Here is a 23,517-nt window from a genome sequence, read left to right as displayed (position 1 = left end):
ATTAACAGTTTGTCTTTAATCAGAAATCCTTGGAACAAATTTACTGTGCTTATTTGAGCAAAGACCAGTGGATATGCCTCTGCTGAGGCTGTTTCTTAGACCGTTGTTATATTATGAAAGGTGGTCATGCAAATTGTTCTATTTTTATGGTATTTTTAATAATTTTGAAGTTTGGACTGTTTGTTGGACAGAATAAGCTTTCAGAAGGAGTCACTTTGCACTCAAGGTAGTTGTGGCTGCCTTTTTCACTATTTTCTGAATTCTTATTGAATTTAAAAAATTTAATTTAAAACCTGAAACAACAATCAGACACAATTCTTCTCATTCTGACTTTGTATTTGACTTGTTTGGGGGTTTTTTTTTGCACAGTGTAATCATGTCAGATATTGTTGAACTCCTCTTCTGTTGGCTCTGCGCCGATTGTTCTGCTTGTCAGCTCGTCCCCAGCATCTTTAAATGGAGCGCGTTTAGTTCAGGCACCAGAGGTCCTCTGCTAGCTGCTGGTACTCTGCTGAAAAAAGCAAACATTACAGAGGTGAGTGTGAAGTTTAGATGTGACCTTGCAGTTGTTATGATTTCCAGCAGAAAAATAAAACCTAACAAGCACACTGCATTGTCTCACCATGCACTCCAATGTCCTCATCTCTTCTCATGGCTGTTCCTTCTTGTCCTTTGTCAGCCATTTCACTCGTTGGGGCTCCTCTTTGTTATCTGCTTAATTCACTTCGGTTCAATTCAGATCATTTTTACAGCACCAGTTCACAAAAAAAGTTATCTCCTGGCTGTATTACACAAGCTTTGTAATATAGAGAACCCAACATTCCCCCTTGAGCAAGCACTTGGCAACAGTGGCGAGGAAAAACTGCCTTTTTGAAGGCAGAAACCTCGGAACAGACCCCGGCTCAAGATGGGCGGCCATCTGCCTTGACCGGTTGGGTTGAGAGACAGAGGGAGCGAGAGAGAGAGGGGACGAGAGAGAGGGCTCGGGCTGGGGAGGTGAACTCTGGTGCTGTTCCTCATCTCGGGTCTTTTGGGGGCTGATTCTCATCTCTTCCGTCATCCTGTGGCTCCTCTCTGTTCTGTTTTTTTCAACTTCTCGGGTCTTGAAGTCACACACAGATAAACAGACAGATTCAGACAGCTGTACTATTGTGTATATTGTAGTATGCAATGTTTGTGTATATTGTAGTATGCAATGTTTCTCAGGTCATTTTACTTCTTTTAGTTACTCTTCGAATCAGTGAACTTGGCAGACAAAATAATGCAAGTCCTACAATTAGATTACCTCTGTGCCTCACTTTGCTCCTCCGTGTCTCTGCGACTTTGGCTCCCTCGTCTCTCTAGGCCAGGTTTCAAATCCTGGGGCTTGTCCTCGTCTCGTCTCCTCTCGTCTCTTTTGGCCATTTTGGATTGCTGAATTGTTCAAACAAAGATGTGACTGCATAATTCCTTGTAAACATAAAATATCTATAGAGCCATTTTAGGTCTTGAGGATAGTCTAACCTTTGTTAGTCAGGTTGTTGTTCATCTCAAGTTCTGATCCTGGATCTGCTTCTCATTTCTTTTGTCACCCAGGGGCTGTCGCTCATCTCTTTTCTCTTATTTAGGATGTTTCCCTCATCTCTCGTCTCATGCTTGGATTCCTCTGGGATATTTTTAGAACTTGGAGGACAGATCTGGAGGACAGATAAAACTTCAGTTAAATTTTGAGATTCAATGCACTTTCTCAGACAGCTACAGACCGAATACTACTGTCGTGACAACACTGTACATTTAGATCAATACTGATTACCAGTGTTAGTTAATCTTGAGATAAATCATTAAAATTTCTCAGACAATAGTAGTACTGTGTATTCAGTTAGAGGCAGACAAAATAGCCATTTTACTTCGGGCTGTCGCTCATCTCATGTTGTGATCCTGGATCTGTTTTTCATCTCTTCTCTCATCTGTTCAGCATCGACCGCTTCATATGTCCCTCGTCTCGTCTGCTTTTGGGGTCCTCTGGGGTCTTCTGTTTAATTTTTGTCCTGGAATCAAAGAAAAATACGACCAAGCAGAATCCAGTGCAAAATATGTTTTCTGCTGCAGAAACTGAAACTATCTACGAGTGAAATGAGCGCTTGGCTGCAGGTTCACCTTTTGGGGGTCCAGCAGCTCTCTTACCTCCCCTGACGCCACGCTGCCTGTTTCTCTCCTTAATAATAGCCTGCATATTTCTTACCCACTTTGGCTGGGGGCCAGCTGTCATCAGACGAGGCTTGGTGGGGTTCTGAGAACTCAGACGGCTGCGACATGTACTCACCTTACCGGGTACCTCAGGTCTGTCAGGGGAACTCACCAGTGGCAGCTTCGTAAGGGTGACCTTGTTCTGATCAGCCAGTGGCCTGCTGGGAGGAGAGGCTGGAGAGGGGCTAGGAGACAATCTTGGAGAGTTATTAGAGGAGAAGCAAGAGGAAGAGCGAAAAGGGCAACCACCAGGTGTAGTAGGAGTAGACCTGGGTGTGGAGCTCGGAAAGGAGCTGCTGGAGGGGGCTGGTGCCGGGATCCTCCTCAGGATCAGCCTCGGGCTGCCAGGTCGGTTGGGGTTGGGCACGAGGACAGCTGTCCAAGTGGAGTGCTGAGGTGAGGAGCAGGAGGAGCAGGAAGAGCAGGAGGAGCAGGAAGAGCAGGAAGAGCAGGAGGAGCAGGAAGAGCAGGAGGAGCAGGAGGAGCAGGAGGAGCAGGAAGAGCAGGAGGAGCAGGAGGAGCAGGAGGAGCAGGAGGAGCTAGAAGGAGAACAGTAGCCACAAGATGTGGGAGGAGTAGACCTGGGCGTGGAGCTGCTTGAGGGGGCTGGTGCCAGGATCCTCCTCAGGATCAGCCTCGGGCTGCCAGGTCGGTTGGGGTTGGGCACGAGGACAGCTGTCCAAGTGGAGTGCTGATTGGGCCGAAGACACAAACAAACCTTTACATTTCTGATGCAGGACACATGAACGCACCATCAACTGTTTGACTAAAAAGTAATGATCATCACTACAATACAGAAATACTCTGTTCAAAGTAAACAAGGACAAAAGTATCCAAAGTGTCTTTGGCTGAAGCTGCTCTAACTCTGTTGCAGGTGTGATGTGAAAGGACACATGGACATTGTGCTCACTGACAGTCAGCACTGATAGACTCAGTGTACTCAATGCACAATGCGCACAGTGATGTGCAGCTTCACATCACTGACTGCACTCTGACATCATTCTGCTGTCAGTCAGAAAATATTTGACCCGATTGTAAATTCCCTTCCGAGCAGGACAACACATCTCACTGTCACCCTAGCTGTTTCACACACCTAATATTCCTACACATCATTAATTTTACTCTCAGCAGGTAGTTCACATGTTGTATGTTTCAGGAACATGTTACACAGTAGCAGCTTTAGTTATCTCATTGAAAAGTAGATCTGAGATTGGACATCAAAATTATACAGTTTATTTCAAGATTATATTTTGTCTAAAAACCCTTAATGTCAAACAAAATAGTGTTTGTAGTTGTCTGTAAATATCTATAACCTGTGTGTAGATGGTCTAAAAATTCATGGAATTATTTTTCTTTGAAATAGCAGGCCAGGCAGGTTCCATTCTCCACTAGCTTATTAGTTGAAGACTAAATTGTTTGGCCCTGGTGTAACAAAGTTAAATGTTGTCAGTCTATCAGGCCTGGTTAATTAAACCTCAAAATATTTCAGTGAACAAAGTATAAAGCGGAATAATGCATCAGACTTTTGATGGTTCAGAACATCAAAGCGGTAAAATACTTAGCAAACTGGACTTTAAACTAATAAATCTTACGTCTTCCATGCTGAAGCAGCTTTGGTCCTTTTTACTGGGTCGTCAACTGCTGTGGGAATTAAAAAAGGTGCGGATGGAGGTCGTCTCTTTCCAGAAATCGTCGAATGAAACCTTTGAAAAGCACTGCGTGTTTTCTCGGCTGAAACTCAATTCGTTTGTGTTCAAATGATTGTCATGTCAGAATGATGCGCGTGGATACATCACGTAGCAACCACAGAATCCTCCAGTCGTTACTGCGGTGAGCCTGAACGCTGTCAGCAACATTCACACCAAATGTATACTTACATATCACATACATGCAGTACTGTGCAAAAATGCTGTAAAGTAATAATGCTGTCAAAAATATAAAAAAATAATTGTTTATTTTTTATCAATTTACAACTTGCAAAGTAAGCAAACAAAAGAAAAATCAAAATTGAATCAATATTTGGTGTTATTACCCTTTGCCTTCCAACCAGCATCAGTTCTTACAGGCCCATTTGCACAAAGTCAGGGATGATGCATGATGATGCATGATTATAGTCAGGTGTATGATCAACCAATTATACCAAACAGGTGCTAATGATCATCACTATCTGAATACAAATTTGCAGATTCCTGTGCACATTCACGAATCTCAATACGCATTTCAAGATTCAGATTGAGATACAGTAACATAACTCTCCTTCTGGCCTCATAAAACATGTGGTGCATTTACATACCCTGCAGTTTGTAATGCTTGAGTTCTCTAAGTCAATATATTTACATTTATACACACACTTTATTGATGTAATGATTTAGGGATATGGATATATATTATTCAATAATACTGCAGGGAGGGGGATACCCAGATCTCTTAAGATCCAGTTCACATGCTAACAAGGTATGCTAGTTTTTTTTTTATGCTAGTTTTTTTTTGTGGACTTTGAGATGAATTTCCTTGTTGGATTTTTGAGAAAACGTCTTGTGACATGTTAAACACTGGTGAGGTTTCTCTCCTGTGTGTGTCCTCATGTGTTTCTTCAGTCCCAAGCTACAGTGGAACGATTTGTCACACTGTGAGCGAGAATACGGCCTTCGAACCTCCGATGTACAGTCCATTGCACAGCTATGGCGAAACCTTTTTCACAGGAATCACTCTGATAAGGCCGCTCCCCTGTGTGAGTGCGTGAATGAACCAGCAAGGCCCCGGAGCTACAAAAGGACATGCCACATGTGCTGCACAGGTACGGTTTCTCTTTCTCATGCTTCCTCAGGTGCACAGTGCACAAAGCATACGCACATGGGACTTCAAGACTGCATTTGTCAGGAACCTCTCGTCGCAGTACAGCCAGGCCTCTCTCCGCCATGATGGACTGTAAGCAAAGCCTGAAAATTAAATCTCTTCTCACAAAGTCTGCATGCAAAAGATGGGACTTTAGGTTTAGAGTGAATAAGGAAATGTTGATTCAGGTCTTTTTGACTTTCACATGACTTGTCCAACTGAGTGCACTTGAATGGCCGAATGGAGGAGTGAACAAAGTGTTGTTTCTTCAAGGAGGAACGAGATGCAAAAGTCTTGCTGCACCGCAGGCTGGTGTTTTCATTGGCTCTTTTCAGGGTTTCGCTGACTGGAAGAGAAAGGATGCTCTCTTTTGATGGCTCCTTGCTTTTACTCAGATCCAGATGTTCCTTCGCTCCTTCCACTGAGCTCTGCGAGCATCTGCGTGGCTGGTAGGCAGCTTTTCCAGCTGTTTATGTTAACAGAAGAAAGTTAGTGAATTAGTGATGAATTCGCTCAACAGATTCTCCACGCCGAGCGAAGAGTTTGTTCCAGTATGACTACACTGCCAAGCGGATGCAACAGTATAATCAAAGCAGACACCTGTACTGAATACACAGTATTTTCCTACATTGTCCACAAAAATCACATACATAATAAAATGCACATAAAAATACACAAACTCGATGCTCACTATTGTCACCTGCAGCACCAGCTTCTTCATAACATTGAGAGGTACTGAGCCGACAGCTGACAGCCGACAGCTGACAGCCGACAGCTGACAGCGCGTACTCGTGTGGACGAGAGTTTGGATTAGTTTCAGTGGAACTGTCGCCTGTCTCCTCATCATCCTCACAAATGTCTTCTACGCTGCAGCTGTCTTCTTGCTTCACTGTCTTCTCTTCCGACTTTTCTATGCCTTCCACAGCTCCCCCATTCATTTTTTGATCAATATCATCTTCAGATGCCACCAAGGTCTGTTTAGATGCGAGCGTGGCGAGAATAAAGTCTGACATCAAGGTGAATTCACCTGAAAAACAAAGATAACACTCATGTTTGAAGATAAATTCTCTCTAAAGGGCAGTTGAGTGGTGCTGGTTGTCAGACTGCACAACCAGCGATAGAATCAAAGGATACTGGAAATACTGAAATTCTCTACCTGGTATCATTCATAAAACTTATATACTGAAAAGTAAAATTAATTTAGTTTTAATTTACTAAAAAGTGTGCACCTTGACTCTGAGAGAAATAAAATACCAAATGTTTACAGACTCTTACATTTAGTCAACTTTTCCCTCTTCTGTTGATATTGCAAGATCCTCTTCAGATCTTCAGGGTCAGAGACAAACTGCTCAAACTTATTGTCAAGGGAAGAAACGTCAAACCTGGAAAAAACCTGGAAAACAAAGGTTGGCATGGTCTACATTTTGCTCCTGGGTCACCTGCCACATACATGCTGGCATCAACCTCAGTGGAGGAACCAAGAGGTGCAGTGATGATAGAGGGAGATGAGGATCTAATTGTCAAAACAATTTACACGAGTGTACAAGTTATTAACTTGTACAGTCTCAAAACTTTAAGTACACTGTAGAGAGTGTACAACAATAACGTATATTCACCATGTGGCAGTATCTGAAAGTTAAATTATATTGTCCAACATGCTGAACCACATCCTCCTTCACTGTTACCTAATCTGACCTTTATTTTTTTAATTAATCTATTAATCTCTGCTGGGTGTCAAAACAATTACACTCCGAAGCAAAAGATGGCGCTAATGAGCTGAACATGGTGGGTGCAGGTTCTATATATTCTGACCAACGAGGGGCGCTGTTTGTTTGAGAAGAGCCGCTCTGGCACAACAAACCCAATTAGTCTTTGAGCTGAACTAGCAGTAAACTTGGACTAAACTGAAGTTTGCTCTTTTGCGGTCAAGCAGAACTACTGAGAACCGTTCAACGTTGTTAAATGTGTAATATAATTTCTCTCAAATACGTAGTTCCAAGCATATCCGGTATAGACCTGCACTTTTTGCCATCTCAGGAGCGTGTTAGCTAGCTTAGCTTTGCTAACCGTTGTAGCCAAGATGCTTAACTCGTAGCCGAGTTGAACAGGTTGTCGGGTTGTCAGTCAGCTGGTGCGTTTTTTTATAAGACTAACTGAACATCCCTCCCAAATGATGTGAGGACGGTGAAACCTAACACCCGTTTCTAGGCAAAGAAAAGAATAGTTAGCTAGCACTTCCGGTTTTAGTTAAAAATAATCAAAATAAGAGGCCAAATCGGTGAGCTCGTTACATGATCTCGTTTTCCTGTCATGAAGAGCGTAGGGGGTAAGGGATTGCCTGACAAGCTGTTAATTATTTTTTGTCACGCATAACATAACTTTTTATAACAGTTATTTGTTCGTATATGTACACATACAGACATAGAGAGAAATGGGTGACAAGTTAAAACGAACAACAGTGTATTGCCAAGTTAGCGAGTTAACTGCTGAGTTAAATAGCTTCACGGAAATGACATCCTACATTGAAAACAAATGATCTCTCTTTCTTTCATGGTCAATACTGGTAGAATTTTCTTTGTTCATAATTTAAGATTTTCAAAGGGGCCATTGTGCATAACCAACGCTTTTACATTTGATAATTTCATGTTTTCCTGTTTATGCGTCTGTATGTTAAATTGCTGTTACTGTTCAGTTACGTTTTGCTCACAGAAGTATGTTAGTAAGTAGCTGGAGGACCTCATCAGTATTCCTTGTCATATATTTTACATGTAGTTTGAACGACATATCGTTTGATTTGCTTTATTTAAATACTCATGCAAGGTAAAAACTAATGAATAAAAAAGGCATCCAAGTTCATCTATGATCTGTCACTTTGCTGTGAAAGACAGAAGTATGTGTTAGGGTTCAAAGTGTTATTTGAGGTACCTATACTTTACGTTTTGCTTTTAATCTACGTTTTACTCAACTATGTTTTTCTGACAGCTGTAGTTTCTTACTTCTCTTCAGATTTTCTACATGTATATGTGTATGATCAACCTAAAAAGCACGATGCTTAAACTTTTCAGTATATAGCAATATGAATCAGTTTAATTACATCGATCAGTAAGAATAATCTTGTGATAGAATATTATTTTATTTTAAAATACAAATAATTAATAACCTACAACATATTTAACATGAATGCCATAATATGTTTGAGTTTAAAAGGAATCATTCTGGTTTTAATTTTAATATTTTATTATTTGGTGTTTTGCTTGTAATTGAGGATTTTTAAACTGTAGTACTGCTAATTTTACTGAAGTGAAATATTTGAACACGTCCTTCACCACAGAAAAGAGGCTGGCGAAATGCGAAGCCGCTGGCGCCATCTAGTGGTGCGAAATATGAGTTGCCTGGTTGATCCGGTCTTCGTCAGCCAACCAGGAAAGAGGGCTTGCCGTGATCTGGACTGAGGCGGATGAGACCAGAAACCTTTGTTCTGTGTCTCCTCCTGAAGCGAAATTAAAAACAAGAGCCTATAAATGCGTCCTGCAAAACCGCGCTCGCGTTTTGTGGGTTGGTGATCGCTGATGGATGCTTTATTTATCAGAAATTAGCAGGTTTTATCATTTTTTTTCTAAAGCTTTATCATTATTTCCTGATCGCTCTTAACCAGGAGGGACATCTGGACGTTTTTTTTTCTGTCAGCTGCTAAATGGAAATAAATCGCGGGGCAGAAAGTGGAAGCAGTCGAGGTGTGTGCATCCTACTGAAAATTCAGTTTCGTTTTTGTAATGCAGGACATTATTTCCGTCTTCGTCCTCCCGTAGCTTCCTATGTCGCCAGACTGCCAGAAATTCAATAGGCTGCTTGGTTGTGGACGTGAGTTTGTTTTGAGTTTGATGGATGCTGTTGTCAGTGCACCTGAGAGCAGCGCTGTCGTGTCATTATTTCAGCCGGCACTTTGCCACTATAAATCAAGTTCACTTATGCATACATGTGCTCCTGGCCAGCATGTCAAGTGTAAGGTGGATGTTGTCGTCTCAGATTGTTTATCTGATAATGAGTGCCGATAAATCTTACTGCGTGTTTCGTACTTTTAAGTGAAGTGAACCAGCTTTTCCTTGTCTAAACAGTAGCACAAGTAGATTTAAAAGCCACCCCAACCTGGATATCCCCAGACAGACTGTTGTGAAGAATCCTTTTAAACTGAACTAGCATCATAATCTGAAATATTAATAATGAAAATAATGATGATAATTGCTGCTCCAAAACAATAAACAAGGCACACTTGGACAGAGTTGCTGTGCATGTTTCCTTCTGCTGCTGAGAACTCATGATTGCATGTTAGAGAAGGTACATTATTTAGCCATTACACTATTATGTGAGGATCGCTGAATTGAGTATGCTGTTGGTGTGTTTTAATTTTCCCGTTAATTTACACCAAACAGCCACAACGTTAAACCCAGGTGAAGTAAATAAAATGAATCATATCTTTACCATGCAATGTTCTGCGGGGAAACCTGGGGTTCTGGAAATCATGTGAATGTTCTTTACACATACACCATCCACCTAAGCACTGCAGATCAGATATACCCCCTTCCCGTCAACAGCAGCCTCCACCCAGCTGGACAGTGTACCCCGTCACATTCCAAAAACAGCTCAGGAATGTCTCAAGGACCACAACAAGGGCCTGCAGACTTCCCAGATCCCAACCTGATCGAGAATCTGTGAGATGCACTGGGATGGGCTGAATCCACCCTCCCACCATGGAGGAAGCTACAGAGGTCAGAGCGACAAGTCGGGTCATGAATTTCTGGGGACTTCGCTTTTTTAGGGCCTTGAAAACAGCCTTGAATATGTGGCATGTCTCTGTGAAGATTTGAAGACGTACACTGGAGGCAGCTGATCAGACCAGTTCTTCAAGATGGAGAGATTGAGTCTGGTCTGGTTGCTTTGCTGGAGTTCTGACCCAGTTGGGCTGAGGAAAGTGGAACTGTTGGAAAAAATCATGGGGCATGGTATACGGACTGTCCTTGTGTCCTTGAAAGTAGCAGAAGTACAGATTCAGGTTGTTAGTCAGGCACAAGTTGTTAATGGCTTGTGAGGGGGCTTTGGCTTTGAAGTTGGCTATTTGACCCCTCCAGACTAATTGATTAGTCTATAAAATGTCAAAAAAATGTTCATCACGATGTCCCAGAGCCCAAAGCGACATCTTCAGACTGCTTCTTTTGTCCAACCAACAGTCCAAAACCTAAAGACTTTATTCCCTCTCAGACGACAAAGACAAGCAGCCAATCCTTACATATGAGAAGCTGGAACCACCAAATATTTGACTTTGTTTGTTTGTTTTTTTGCTTATATTTTGAACAAACAATCGCAAGGCCAGTTTAGTAGCTTTTAAGGGGTTTTTGAGCTCATCACACAACCTTCCTCAATAGAATCACTTTAATGTTAATTGTCGATTGTATATACATAAAACAGCCAGATGACCATGTGAGTTTTTTGCTTGCCTGCCTGGGCTTGACAAAACTTAGACGTGCGCATTGATTTCAAGAATCGATTTGGAAAAGACTTCCCATATAAACCTACAATGCAACCAACTTGGATGTGTGCAAGCGTTTCATGTAATGTGGTTATTGGGTTGTTTATATGTGCTCGTTTGTAATTTGATTTTAATTAGCACTCACTATTGCATGTTGGTGTGCAGTTAAAAAACAAGCCGGATCAAAATGAGTTTTAGTTGTCTTTCACATGAAGTGTTGACACATTTTGTGTTTACCTTCTCACTTTGCTTCAGGTAATGATCTTCCAGTTCGCTGTCTACGCCTCCTGGCCCCGCCCTTGCAGCTTTTATCAGCTGCAGTGTGGCATGTAGTGCAGCATGGACTTGTGGACCACTATGGGATGCTGGAGGAGTTTGTTACCATGGTGACGGAGCTGGTCCCAGAGCTGATGAGCTACAGTCAGAGGGCTCAGCTCATCCTGGGACTCAGGGCCAGGGTCAGTAATAACTGCTAGTCTCTAATGGTTATAACTCATGCGAATTCAGTGTTGCAGATTGTTTAGGCAGCCTCAGTGTTGCCTCAGTACTGTTTTGGATTTGTGGTATGAATATTTTCTCTTACTTATACCCATATCTATTTCATTTCTTAAGTTAAACATCATTTAATTTACAGTTCAAGTCACACAGATGAGAAAGCACAGATAAAACTGTAGCTGTTGTCCATTCTGACACCAGATGGTTTATGAACCATGACTGTTTAAATGTTATGTTTTTGATTTTGTGCCTGTTTGTGTGTGTGTGCATTCAGCTGGTTCTGGAGATGTGTCGAGGTGACCACCCAGTGGACATGCAGACCATTCAACCACATCTGGACAGAATTAAAGCCCCTGTCAGCACTGCCAAGGATCACCATGTAAGCAACCATGGCACTGTGTTTCTTACTGGTGTGGAAGTTTACTCAGTCAGTCCTGACCAACTGAGTTTCAAGACTGTTTGTTTAAAACTGTTTTTTTCTTTAACGTCATGAATATGTTTTCTTGGATCTCCAGTGAGAGAAATTAGCAAAGTGGGGCAGATGTGATTGATTGCAGCTTGTTTTCCATTTGCTTAGTCTGAGTATTTTTGTGTTCATATTGTGTGTGTGTAACAGGTAACCATCAACCAGGTGGAGGAATCTGAAGTGAACTTTGTGGAGTTGGTGCATTCACTGTTGGAAGATCCATCTGAAAGAAAATACTTTTTCCAGGTGAGATGGTACTTGCTCCTTCATGTCTGGATTTACTTTTCTTTTTTCACTGTGGGAAGTGACTTTTTTATGTTTTGGCACATTTCATAATGCAATGAAAACAAGCTGTTTTGGACCAGGCATTTTCTGATCAGCCATGACATTTTGACCATGTGTCAGGTGAAGTGAATAACGACGATTATCTCATTACAGTGGCACTTGGCAGTTGGTGGGATCTGTTAGGCAGCAAGTGAACATTTTGTTCTTAGGGTTGATGTTTTGGAAACAGAAAAAAAAAATGGGCAGGTGTAAGGATTTGAGCGATGAAATGTTTGACAAGGGTGAAATTGTGAGGGCTTGATTACTGGGTCAGAACATCTCCAAAACTGCAGCTTTTGTGGGATGTTCCTGGTCTGCAGTGGTCAGGACCTATCAAAAGTCGACCAAGGAAGGAAAACCGGTGAACCGGCGACAGGGTCATGGGCACCCAAGGCTCACTGATGCACGTGGGGAGTGAAGGCTGGCCCGTGTTGTCCAATCCAAGATTAGAGCTATTGTAGCTCAAATTTCTGAAAAAAGTAGTAGTGGTTCTGACAGAAAGGTGTCAGAACAGAAAGTGCATTGCAGTCTGTTGTGTATGCAGCAGGTATTCCCTGATGGCAGTGGCCTGTTTCAACAGGATAACGCGCCTTGAGACAATACAAAAATGGTTCAAGAATGGGTTGAGGAACACAACGTCCAGTTTGATGTGTTGGCTTGACCTCCAAATTCTCCAGATCTCAATCCAGCATCTGTGGAATGTGCTAGAAAAACAAGTCAAATACATCAAGGCCCAAAATCGCAGCTTACAGGACCTAAAGGATCTGCGATTGGCAGCTTGGTGCCAGATACCACAGCATACCCTCAGAGGTCTAAGGGAATCAATGCCTTGATGGGTCAGGGCTCTTTGCCAGCAAAAGGGGAACCGACTCAATATTAGGCAGGAGGTCCTAATGTTATGGCTGATCAGAATACATTAAGCTAGCTAAAGTTTTTAAGCATCATATGCCAACCCACAATATTTGAGACATCCTATAAACAACACTTCCACAATCGTATTCTGTTTGTTTCCCAACAACAGCTAATCCTGGATGTGTCTTTTTCCTGTAGTGACAGTTTTCTGCTGAGTACAACGCACAGTTAACACAGTTGTCTTTCTGTAAGTTTAGCTCAGACGTTTGCAAACGGACCCACTGTGCTCTCAAGCATGCAATGAGCAAATGAACAATGAACAAATGCATGTAGGTTTTTTATATAGCTTCTGTGAGTCACTTATTCTGTCATAGTTATGCATCGCCCTGGCTGTGTAGGACAAAAACGACATCTTAAGAGATAATAGGATAGTTTGAGCCTCCTTATCAGTCCAGTCCTTGGACAAAGTGAATGTCCCCTGCAATCTGTTCTTGCTGACACATGGGAGTACAGACAGGGAGTGAGGCTTCCACAGTGTGTTTGTTTGCTGTCATGTGGAACGAGATTACGGTACTTGACCTGTGGTTGCAAAACGTGATGAAGTGTGGTGTTTCATAGTACATAGTACAAAGATGTTGCTTCTGAAACTGTCCAACACACTCTTTCTCTTTATCTGTCCCTCTCTCTTTGTCATTTGCAGGAAATATTCCCTGTATACTTTGGCTCAAAGTATGATGCGGCACTTGAGATGCTGGTGTGGGAGTTCATATCAAGACTGGAGGAGCTGCTGCCAGTTCCAGACTTCACACAGGTGCCGTGTTTATTTGAACTCTTGCATGGCAGATGAGGAATTTATTGCTTAACTTTTCACCTACTTCCAAGGTGTCTGGAGAAACAGCCTGAACCCTGGCTGGGGTCCTTCAAAATTTAAATTTCTTCATTGCTCTTAATTGTACATCTGTTTATTTGTCTGAATGTCATCACCATATCTAAAAAGTAAGCTAATGGCTAAAATAGAATGAAATGTACACGTATCAGCCATTACATTAGGGACCTCCCTCGTAATGTTGTGTAGGTCCCCCTTTTGTCGCCAAAACAACCCTGACCCCTCAAGGCATGGAGTCCCTTAGACCTCTGAGGGTATGCTGTGGTATCTGGCACCAAGTCACCAGCAGCAGATCCTTCAAGTCCTGTAAGTTGCGAGGTGGGACGGACTTGTTTTTCCAGCACATCCCACATATGTTGGATTGAGATCTGGAGACTTTGGAGATCAAGTCAACACCTCAGACTCGCAGTTGTCTTCCTCAAACCTTTGGCAGGGCGCATTGTCCTGCTGAAAGAGGCCACTGCCATCAGGGAGTACTGTTTCCTATGCGGCCCCTTACGCAACAGACCGCAATGCTCTGTATGTTGTGACACCTTTCTGTCAGAAATATGAATTAAACTAACTGCTAACTAACCAACACTGGCCGGACTTCCCTTCTCCCGTGCATCAGTGAGCTTTGGCCGCCTGTGACCCTGTCGTCGGTTCACATACCACAAGAGCTGCAGTTTTGGAGATGCTCTGACCCAGTCATCTGGCCATCACAATTTGGACCTTATCAAAGTCGTACAAATCCTTGCAAATCCTCGCTTGTCCTTTTTTTCTGTTCCAACACGTCAGCTTCAAGGACAAAATGTTCACTTGCTGCCTAAAATTATTCACCTGTCAGTATTCATAATGTCATGGCTGATTAGTGTACCACTTATGCTCAGACACTGAAATAGGAAAGATAAACTGATTTTGGTGAACATGTCCTTTCACAGCCACACTGTTGATGACATCCATACTTATGTAACAGGTCATATTTTAGCTATCGTTCTATTCCTATTTTATTACCTGCTCACTGCTGTGTTGATGGAAAATGAACTGCTACCTGGGGAAGTTATCAGGCCCTGTGGGAAGTCCGCACAACTTGTTTTGTCTTCGCCTTTTAGCTCAACGTCAAAATAAACCAAATACAGCACAGAGGAGCGTATCGCTAGGAAATGGCCCTGGCATTATTCCAAACTGAATTGCCTCTTTCTGGCTGACTGTGGCCCATAGGCTCAGTGCAGGGGCTCAGCTGTGTGCACCACTCACTCAGAGACAGATATAGAGGAGGGTTAACTGGGCACAGGTGCAACTCAGTGTCCCAGTGGGCTGCTTTCTCCTCCCTTTTCTACTCCAAGCTGCAGCAGAGCAGCAAAATAACAAAGTCAGATTATTGGACTGAAATTAAAAGATGCTTATTTGTCCCAAAGTTTTTAATTTTCCCTACACAGTGATTTCAGTTTCACGCTAATTATTTCTTATGTGGGTCAATAAAACTGATCCTCATATTTTTTTTATTTTTCCTTTAAACTCACTGTGGGTCACTTCCTGAAGACAGTAACCTGATCTGTCTTCTCAGTTAGCAGCTTTGCTCAGAGATGCACCGTCGTTCCTGGACGACTGTTTACAAACCTTTTTCCCAGCAGAGGATATGAAGACTGTACTTGAACACCACAGAAACCTCGGCCATTTTAAAGAGAAAGGTACAGTAGGCCAATGGTCATGTACTATAACATTAAAACAGTAAATCAGTTGAACAGATGTTCAGGATTTTTGTTTTGTTTTTTATGCTTTATTTACCATATTTTCCTAAATAATTGATGCAAAATTTTTATTTTTTCAGTTCCTCTTCTGTCAAGTTAACCATGTTTTTCTCATTTGTAGATCCTAGATTATTACCGATGGATGACTGCATCCTCTCCTCCCTGTCTCTGCCACCTGGGACCAAATCTGTCATGAACTCCAGCCCTTGTTCACCTGCTCTCAAAGATTTAAGCCCTGAAGAGCATGAAGGACATCTCAACGCTCCCCTCAGCACGAGCAGCCTGGAGAGAGCGAGCAGGAGGAGCTCTGAGACATCGAGACAAAGACAGATGGACACCAGAGATTCAGGCAGTTGGCAGCTGCAGGTTAGAGGCAGGAGCATTTCTCAGGAGAGGAACCCGCAAAATGCAATTGGTGCACCGGCGTGTGATGAAACCATAGACCTCACTACATCCAATGAGACTGCGGACACAGAGGTAGCAGCCGATGACAACAGCCAGAGCCTGAGGGTAGGGCAGATTCTCAGGAAGAGGAAGCTGAGCGGAGGTGTAGACGTTCCCACAAAACAGCCTGCACAGGCGCCAGCTTTCTTGTAAGATGAACAGAAATGTGTTGTTTATTTTTTTAAACACAAATACATAACAGAGGGGTTTCCTGTTGGTTCCATTCCCATCCATTATTATTAGAATGGCCTGTTGGTCCACCACTTTGATCCTTTACATCCATTGCTTCCAGACAGTTAAGCCAAATGAGTCTGACAATTTTGAGGTGCTCACAAAGTGATGATTACTTTAATCAGGTTAGAAAAAGGCATGTGAGACAATCTGTTAGTTTTATTCATTGTGAGGTTTTCCACCTTTGCAGGGATTCTTCTGTGGATGATGAGAATTCAGGTGAATCTCCTCTAATTTCGATATGGGGAGAATACACAGGTTTGTAAAGATTATGTATGGTTCAATTTTAGGTGTATCAGTCTCACATGAGGGCTTTGCCTAAATCCTCTGGTTTCATCTTAGACTCTCAGGAAGGTTCCTTCCCAGTTGTAACAGACACAAAAGTTCCCTGGTCAGATGAGGAGACGCTCAATCTGCTCGACATCTGGGGGAAGGACTCGGTGCAGCGGGCTTTGAAGGGCTGCTTGAAGAACCGTCACATATTCACGCAGATCGCACAGAAGATGGCAGAGAGAGGCTACATGAGAACAGTGGAACAGTGCCAGACGAGGATCAAACGACTGAAGAAATGCTTCCGCCAGAATATTAAGTGGGTATTAAATGAACTGCCATCTGTCCTTTCTGCTTGTCTTTCTGTCCAGTCGGTCAGTTAGCCAGTACTTCCCTCAGTACTTTGATATCATAACTGTACTGTGAAACGTTAAATGGTTTAAAGACACCTGTTTCCTTTTCCCTGATCTAACACCAGAGGGAATTCCAGACTGGAGTACAAAATTTACGAGCAGCTGGAGCGGATCCTCAGCTCCTCGGCTCCTTCGGCTGTTCCTGAGATCACCTACGATGTAGAGGAGATCATCGATGAAGAGGAGTCCCATAACAGTGACGAGGACTTGCAGTTTCTCGGCCATACAAGCCAACTGGAAATCGGTACACATCGGGCACATTTTCTCAGCAGTTAAGCCACTGCTGCAAAACAAATCCACATTTTTTTCTGGTGTAGTTTAGTTTAGGCTTCAGCAGGAAAAAGTTTTAATACAGAACAAACTCATGTTTTTAGGATTTTTTTTTCACCAACAGTCCAAACCTTAGGTGTGATCAGTTTGCCATCTATTAAACTGTACATTTGGATTCTTTTTCTTCATAGATTTTGTTTCCTGAATTGATTAATCATTTGCTGAAACTACTTGACTTCTCATTAACTTTGTGAGCAATTAATTGAATAATCATGTAATTGTTGCAGGTCTTGTTTACTATGTATTTTGTATTTCACCACAAGCCTATAAATCTTAATAGTAATCAGTAATTGTTGCCAGTCTCTTGTATTTAACTGTATTGCCAATATATTCCTAAGTCTTTCAGTTATTTTGTATGCTGCCTTCCCGAAGCACAAAGAAAAAACAACAAAACAATGTGATTCATGTTTTTATTTAAGGAACTAGAAGTGTCCCATGGACAGACGTGGAGACATTGGCCCTCATCAAAACGTGGGGTGAGGACACAATTCAGCAGGACCTGAGGGGAACGCACAGAACTGGACACATTTTCTCTATCATATCCAACAAGATGGCTGCCCAGGGCTTCTCCCGAACACCAGAGCAGTGCCAAACAAGGCTGAAGAGGGTGAAATCAAGTTTCAGGCAATGTTACCAAAACAAGTATGTATTCTTACAGTAGAAGAAGTGAAGGGAAAAGTTGGCCGATGTTGATTTACGGTATTTGTCTCCTCTCTTCTTATCCCTCAATGTAGTATGAAGGGACAGGAGAAAGTAAAGTACAAGTTTTACAATGAACTTGGACGAATTTTAGTGAAGGACTTCATTCCAGTGCCGCAGTTGGATGAACTCCCAGGAGAGCCTGAAGACAACAACTTTCCCTCCTTCTCCCATCAGGATATCGGTAAACTCAAAAGCTATTTGCTGACGGCCACGTGTTTGAGTACATCTCTGAGATGCTTATCACAGTACACCTTGACAACTGTCGATTATGCCTTGACTGATGCCCAGGTGTCCATGACCTGACACAGTCTGAGCCAACACATGTGGGTGATGCCAGAATCGACTCAAAGTGTTTTCTTTTCTTTTTGTATCTCCAGAGACTGCTGTGGGTGTTCAGGAAGACAGGAAGAAAGTCCCCTGGTCGGATAAAGAGACCATCATCCTTCTGGAGATCTGGGGAGACCCGCAGGTACAGTATATCAGAAAGGAAATTCTCAATCTGAACGACCATTTCACTTCACTGCATCAGTTCCTTCGTTGAATTAAAGCTTTGATCGTGTAGGGTTTTTTTTTTCCGCGATTGCTGAAAATAATTTGAAATAAAATGTTTATATTGCCGCTTTTGCTAAGAATTTCACCTACATGCAGGTTCAGCAGAGCATAAGGCGTTACCCACACAACGGTCACATTTTTACCGAAATATCAGAGAAACTCGCCGCTAACGGCTACTCCCGCAGCGCAGAGCAGTGCCACACCAGGATCAAACGGCTGAAAGCCAACTATCGGCAGTGTCAGGAAAACATGAGGTAAAAACAACACATGTATATTCAGTTTGTATACTGTATGGTTAGCAGGATGTGTGTGTGTGTGTGTGACTAAAACTGCCTTTACTGTCAGCAGCTCGTCTGGGACTGACAGAGTCGACTTTAAATTCTACGATCTGCTGGAACAAATCTTGGACAAGCAGCCATCAACCTCCACCGCCGTGGTAACGGAGTCCATCGAAATATCAGAAGACTCCAATGGTGAATCAGCCACTGAAACAGGTACAAATAAATAAAATGTAGGGCAGCATTACTCAAGATTCCTCTGGGTGCAGTCAGTTTTGCACAAGTGCTATGAACATACGTGCTGTGTGTATTATGTGATTTCAGTGATACTTTCTCAGGTGAGGTTGTTCTTGGGTCTCAGAGTTTAAGGGTGAGTTGTGTAATGTTTCATATTCAGTACAGTAACATTAAAATAGTACGGTATCATAATGGCTGAGGAAATAAACAGAAGTGAACTTCAAAAGCGTATAAAATGTAATATAATTACAACTGTTTTGTATTAATTATGAATGACATACATTCTTGACTTATAAATGCTACTTCTACATTTTAGCATTTACCATGATCTTACATCATGATTAGCCCTCTATATAATTAAAGCAAGGCCTAGCAGTTTTTTCTGAACATGTGACAAATATATGATAATGGCACTTGTTAAAATGAAGTGTGTGTAGTATAGATGGAGCCGGGTCACGGGGTTGCACAGCAGTATCTCTAAAGTTAGTTAACACTTGCTAACATTAGTTCCCAGGCTGTAGCACCAAAAGTTGTTTTTTCAATGTTTTATTAATTTAACTTAAGTAGAAGAATGTGTTTTCCTTCTGTAATGGAATGTCCTGTGTCACAAATCAAATTTCTTGGCTGAAACTACAAAAAGCCAGTACAGATGGTAATGAGTGCTGTGTTTCTTCTTCAAGATGGAGAAATTGGCGTGTCGGCAGGTAAACCGGCACCGAGTTCGTGGTCAGATGAGGAGACCCTGGCGCTTATTGAGATCTGGGGCGAAGAAGAGGTTCAGAGGGCGCTGAGGGGTTTTGTACACAATGGATACGTTTACGCCGAAATTTCGGAGAGGATGCAAGACCTCGGCTACACTAAAACATCTGAGCAGTGCCGCTGGAAAGTCAAGTCGCTGAGGAACAACTTTCGACAGTGCTACGACAAGAAGAAGTGAGATCAGTCTGCCTGTTTATCTGTTTGCAAATATAATCCAGTATGACAGCAATGGTTCATATTTACATCTTTTCACACCTTGTAGAAGTGGAAAAAGAGTGGATTATAGATTCTACAAGCAGCTGGAACAGATACTTGGACAGGAGGCAGTTTCTATTGATGAGTATGATGAAAGAGACGAACAACCAGACCAGGATCCAGGTACAGTCCTTTTGATCCATTCACACAGCATTAGTAGAACTGCTCCGTGAACCAAAAAGTCTAGCAGTGTCTCTGATTCCCGCATCCACCTGCAGCAAGTGCAGATGGTACCAACCCTGCATGGACGGAGCAGGAGACAGTTGCTCTCGTGGAGGTGTGGGCGGCAGACGACGTGCAGCACAGCCTGAAAACCTGCGTCCGCAACAGCCACATATACGCGGAGATATCGGAGAAAATGGCTGCCACAGGATACCCGAGGACGTCGGAGCAGTGCCACTCTCGAATCAAAAGGCTGAAGAAGACTTACAGGCGTTACTGCAATAATAGGAGGTAAATTTAAAGGCTGAGTGATGAGTCTGTAAGGCTTTTAGATTATTATTTCAGAGCCTGACTTTTATTTACCTTTTCCAGAAGTGGACGGCCATCTGTGTTCCGATACTTTGACCTTCTGGCTCCAGTGCTCGGCGATAACTCTGCGTATGCTGACGTGGACAGTATTACTGTTGACAGCACCGTGCAACCCCTTATGGACAAGGATCCTGATACGTGTACGCTTAAATCTAATCAATGTGCATTTTGTATCATCACAAATTTGAACAATTTTATTAAACTTTACTGTGCCAATGCTTTGTCAATTTTCAAGATTACAACCCTATAATAAAACTGCCGTTGCTCCCCTTAGACGAGCAGCCCTCAGGCAGCCACCTCCTGGTCGACCTGAGCAGGAAGATGCCCTGGTCGGACCAGGAGACGCGCACCCTGCTGGAGATCTGGGGCGAGGACACCGTTCAGCTCACCCTGAGGGGCTGCCTGAAGAACCGCCACGTGTTTGAGTACATCTCTGAGAAGATGAGTGACCGAGGATTCATGAGGACCACGGAGCAGTGCTACTCACGCATTAAGCGCCTTAAATATGGCTTCCTCCATGAAAAGTGAGTAATGCTGACACTCTTCCCTTCTGACCACATTTCTTTTCTTAATATTACCGGTGTTGTTGTTAATACCCAGCCATTTTGGTTTGTTAGATGTCAAAAAAAAACTGGAGAATATTCTATAAATGAACAGTTTTCAATTGATACAACGCGATTAACCTGAGGTCTTGAATGTAGTTGACAGGCTTGTAAAATCAGAAGGATTTATCAGTAATTCTCAGCTTGGTCTCTGAATGTGACCCTTTTTTTATTGTTAAAATTACTCTTTTTCGTTTTATCTTCTCTTAATCATCATGGAAAACTTGACCGGGATTACCATTGCTACCTAATAACAGGCTACACATTTAAATGTGGAAATCTGACTGGAGGTAACTTGTCGGTTGTTGTGTATTTTTTTTTCCCTTGATATTCAGGGAAGATTTTAAATTTTTCAATGAGATGGATGAAATCTTCAGGAAGGAGCTGAATGTGGACAACTCAGTCCCAGAAACGTTGATCGCAGATGAGCCGGATGAATACACACTAGTGCCTGGTCAAAACAAAGGTGAAACTTAAAGGAAATTTACATCTGGGTTATGATTTTTTTTTTTTTTTGTTTGTTTTTTTAAGAAAGCGGCATGGTCAGCATACAAACTTGAGGTAGGTATTGTTCTCGTCTAACCCTTGGCAAGAAAATAATATTTTTTAAACACTGAAGTAACTGTTTCAAAGAGGGGGAAATCACCAGTAAAATATCTCTTCATAATTGTCTTTTTAGTCTTTTTTTATTCTTCCAGATACATTTGTTTTCCAGTATATTTTATGTTTCTTTCAGTGTCGTATTCCTTTATCAGATGGTGATGCCATAAATACACTTGAGCAACTGAAATGAGCAAATCTCTCTCAAATTATATGTACTGTTTTTTTGGTTTTTTTTGCTTTTCTTTAAACGTTACAGTATGTGCCACATAATTCACATTTTGCTGATGATGTGTACTGTTAGTTGCCTCAGGTGGTACCCAGTGGGTGGCTGACAGCTCTAAGCTGGTCTGGAGTGATGGGGAGACCAAGACCCTCCTGGACATATGGGGGAGTGAGGAGATCCAGGAGAACTTGAAGGGCTGCACCAAGAACAAACACATCTACAGCCAGATCTCTGAGGTCATGGCCAGCCAGGGCTACCTGCGCACTCCTGAACAGTGTCAGACCAGGATAAAGAGACTGAGGGCCAATTTCCGACACTTCCTGGAAGGCAGGAAGTAAGTCCCTGTGTTCATGGTTTAGGGGACTGAGTGGGTGGCATAATGTGGTTAGATCACACTGTAGTTCGTAACATCTACATTCTTAATACAATTTTACACAATTAAGCATGATTCAAACCTCATAACGTGCTTTAGAACTGTTGTGCATGTTCATTTTGACTAAACTTTCTGTTTCCTTGTATCTAGAGGAGAGAAACAGGAGTGCAAGTTCTTTGACCAGCTGGTTCGGATATTTGGCAGCAAGTACATGATAAACTCTGAGCCGCTAGCCGACGATGCAGTGGATGGCGTAGGTAAGAAGTCGCACTGCCTCACTGCTGTCCATCATGTTAGTTTTATACAGTGGCTTTATCAACTGGTATAATGCTCATGATTTTTTTAACTGCTAATGACTTCCTGAACTGTTCTTGCTGATTTGATATGAAAGAAGGGAAGATTATCTGAATTTCTCCAAACGGGTTGCTGTTTTAAAAGTCTCATCTCTCAGCAGTGGAAAGTGTCAGACTATTGTCTCCATCAGTTACTGTAAATATCTTCACTGTAATTCCTATAGAAATGTAAAAAATCTTTCATGTCACTAAAATTCCAGTTAACAGTTAACTGTATGTAATAGTTTGTACGTCATGTTCACAGTTTGATATCTAAACTTGATCCAGAGACTTGAAACTGCCCGTCATCATGGTGTGAAATGTGGACCCAGCGGCTGCAGACTGACAGAAGAACATCCAGAAGAGGAAAAAATAAGGAGGTTCAGATGACCGAAGAGGGCCTGACCAGGCTCACTCAGGTCTACTTTTGTCTCTGTGTATACTTCAGATACTTTGACATTCTGTAGTGAGGTGTGTGTGTGTGCGCGAGTGAGTGAGTGAGTGTGTGTTCGCATCCCTCCACGAGTGTCTTGTGATTATTTACTACAGAGCCATGGCATTAAAACCAGAAAGCTCAGGGCTCGAGGGACTAAACTAGATTTCTGATCTCAACCTGGTGGGAGTCACACGAAAAGCTGTTCTCCTCCAGAAAACATGTTGTACTTGTTTTTAATTATTTTGTACTTGAAGTAAAACTGAGCACATGCAAAAAATCCATACACAAAAGGCCTCTATTGCTGTATACACAGCACACATTTGCTTTTTCATCTTTATGCGTGTGTCACTTGTTCACTCTTTTGCCTGTGCACTTGTTAAAGCTGTTTGAAATCTGACTGGTGAAACTAATTCTTTTTTTCCTTTTTCTTTTTTACATGCCATAAGTTGATCTTGTCCTGAATTTTATTTATTTAAATTATTTACTTACGTATTTGACAGTTTAAATATCTGACATTTCAAACTTTACTGAAGCACATTTTTCCACTAAGATGTGGAGGTTTTGTCACATCTATTAAAAACAAACTTGAATTGACTGACAAGTTATTT

General features: G+C 42.2%; 2 protein-coding genes and 1 long non-coding RNA gene across 8 annotated transcripts; 1 reads left to right on the top strand and 2 right to left on the bottom strand.

The window, feature by feature from the left end:
• Positions 1 to 318: 318 nt before the first annotated feature.
• LOC124053741 lies at positions 319 to 2,612 on the bottom strand. Its single transcript, XR_006842215.1, has 5 exons — positions 1,887 to 2,612; positions 1,504 to 1,676; positions 1,286 to 1,413; positions 623 to 1,102; positions 319 to 511 (listed from the first exon to the last, which is right to left on the bottom strand). It is a non-coding gene; the product is annotated as an uncharacterized LOC124053741 (long non-coding RNA).
• Positions 2,613 to 4,707: 2,095 nt separating this feature from the next.
• Positions 4,708 to 6,570, bottom strand: LOC124053740 (PR domain zinc finger protein 1-like). Its single transcript, XM_046379192.1, has 3 exons — positions 6,337 to 6,570; positions 5,753 to 6,088; positions 4,708 to 5,527 (listed from the first exon to the last, which is right to left on the bottom strand). Exons 1-3 carry the CDS (start codon positions 6,473 to 6,475, stop codon positions 5,103 to 5,105), a joined length of 900 nt encoding a protein of 299 aa, XP_046235148.1. The 5' UTR covers positions 6,476 to 6,570; the 3' UTR covers positions 4,708 to 5,102.
• Positions 6,571 to 6,874: 304 nt separating this feature from the next.
• zgc:113263 (uncharacterized protein LOC503753 homolog) lies at positions 6,875 to 23,503 on the top strand. Of its 6 annotated transcripts, none has more exons than XM_046379103.1 (24): positions 6,875 to 7,387; positions 10,841 to 11,043; positions 11,355 to 11,459; positions 11,697 to 11,792; positions 13,423 to 13,533; positions 15,155 to 15,278; positions 15,460 to 15,931; positions 16,204 to 16,271; positions 16,356 to 16,602; positions 16,762 to 16,940; positions 17,446 to 17,668; positions 17,761 to 17,909; positions 18,106 to 18,197; positions 18,377 to 18,534; positions 18,626 to 18,774; positions 19,476 to 19,728; positions 19,817 to 19,932; positions 20,028 to 20,262; positions 20,344 to 20,480; positions 20,615 to 20,864; positions 21,278 to 21,408; positions 21,847 to 22,102; positions 22,292 to 22,398; positions 22,762 to 23,503. In XM_046379103.1, exons 1-24 carry the CDS (start codon positions 7,372 to 7,374, stop codon positions 22,767 to 22,769), a joined length of 3,885 nt encoding a protein of 1,294 aa, XP_046235059.1. In that variant the 5' UTR covers positions 6,875 to 7,371; the 3' UTR covers positions 22,770 to 23,503. The 6 variants fall into 6 exon arrangements, with proteins under 6 accessions (XP_046235059.1, XP_046235058.1, XP_046235057.1 ...); XM_046379102.1 differs by lacking the exon at positions 6,875 to 7,387 and adding an exon at positions 8,293 to 8,795; XM_046379101.1 differs by lacking the exon at positions 6,875 to 7,387 and adding an exon at positions 8,809 to 9,827 and having other exon boundaries at positions 21,856 to 22,102.
• The last annotated feature ends 14 nt before the right edge of the window (positions 23,504 to 23,517 follow it).

This window comes from Scatophagus argus, chromosome 22 (assembly GCF_020382885.2).
Source record: "Scatophagus argus isolate fScaArg1 chromosome 22, fScaArg1.pri, whole genome shotgun sequence".
Classification (NCBI taxonomy): Eukaryota; Metazoa; Chordata; class Actinopteri; family Scatophagidae; genus Scatophagus; species Scatophagus argus.
Note: the sequence above shows the minus strand (reverse complement) of the source record. Positions and strands in the feature narration are given on the sequence as shown.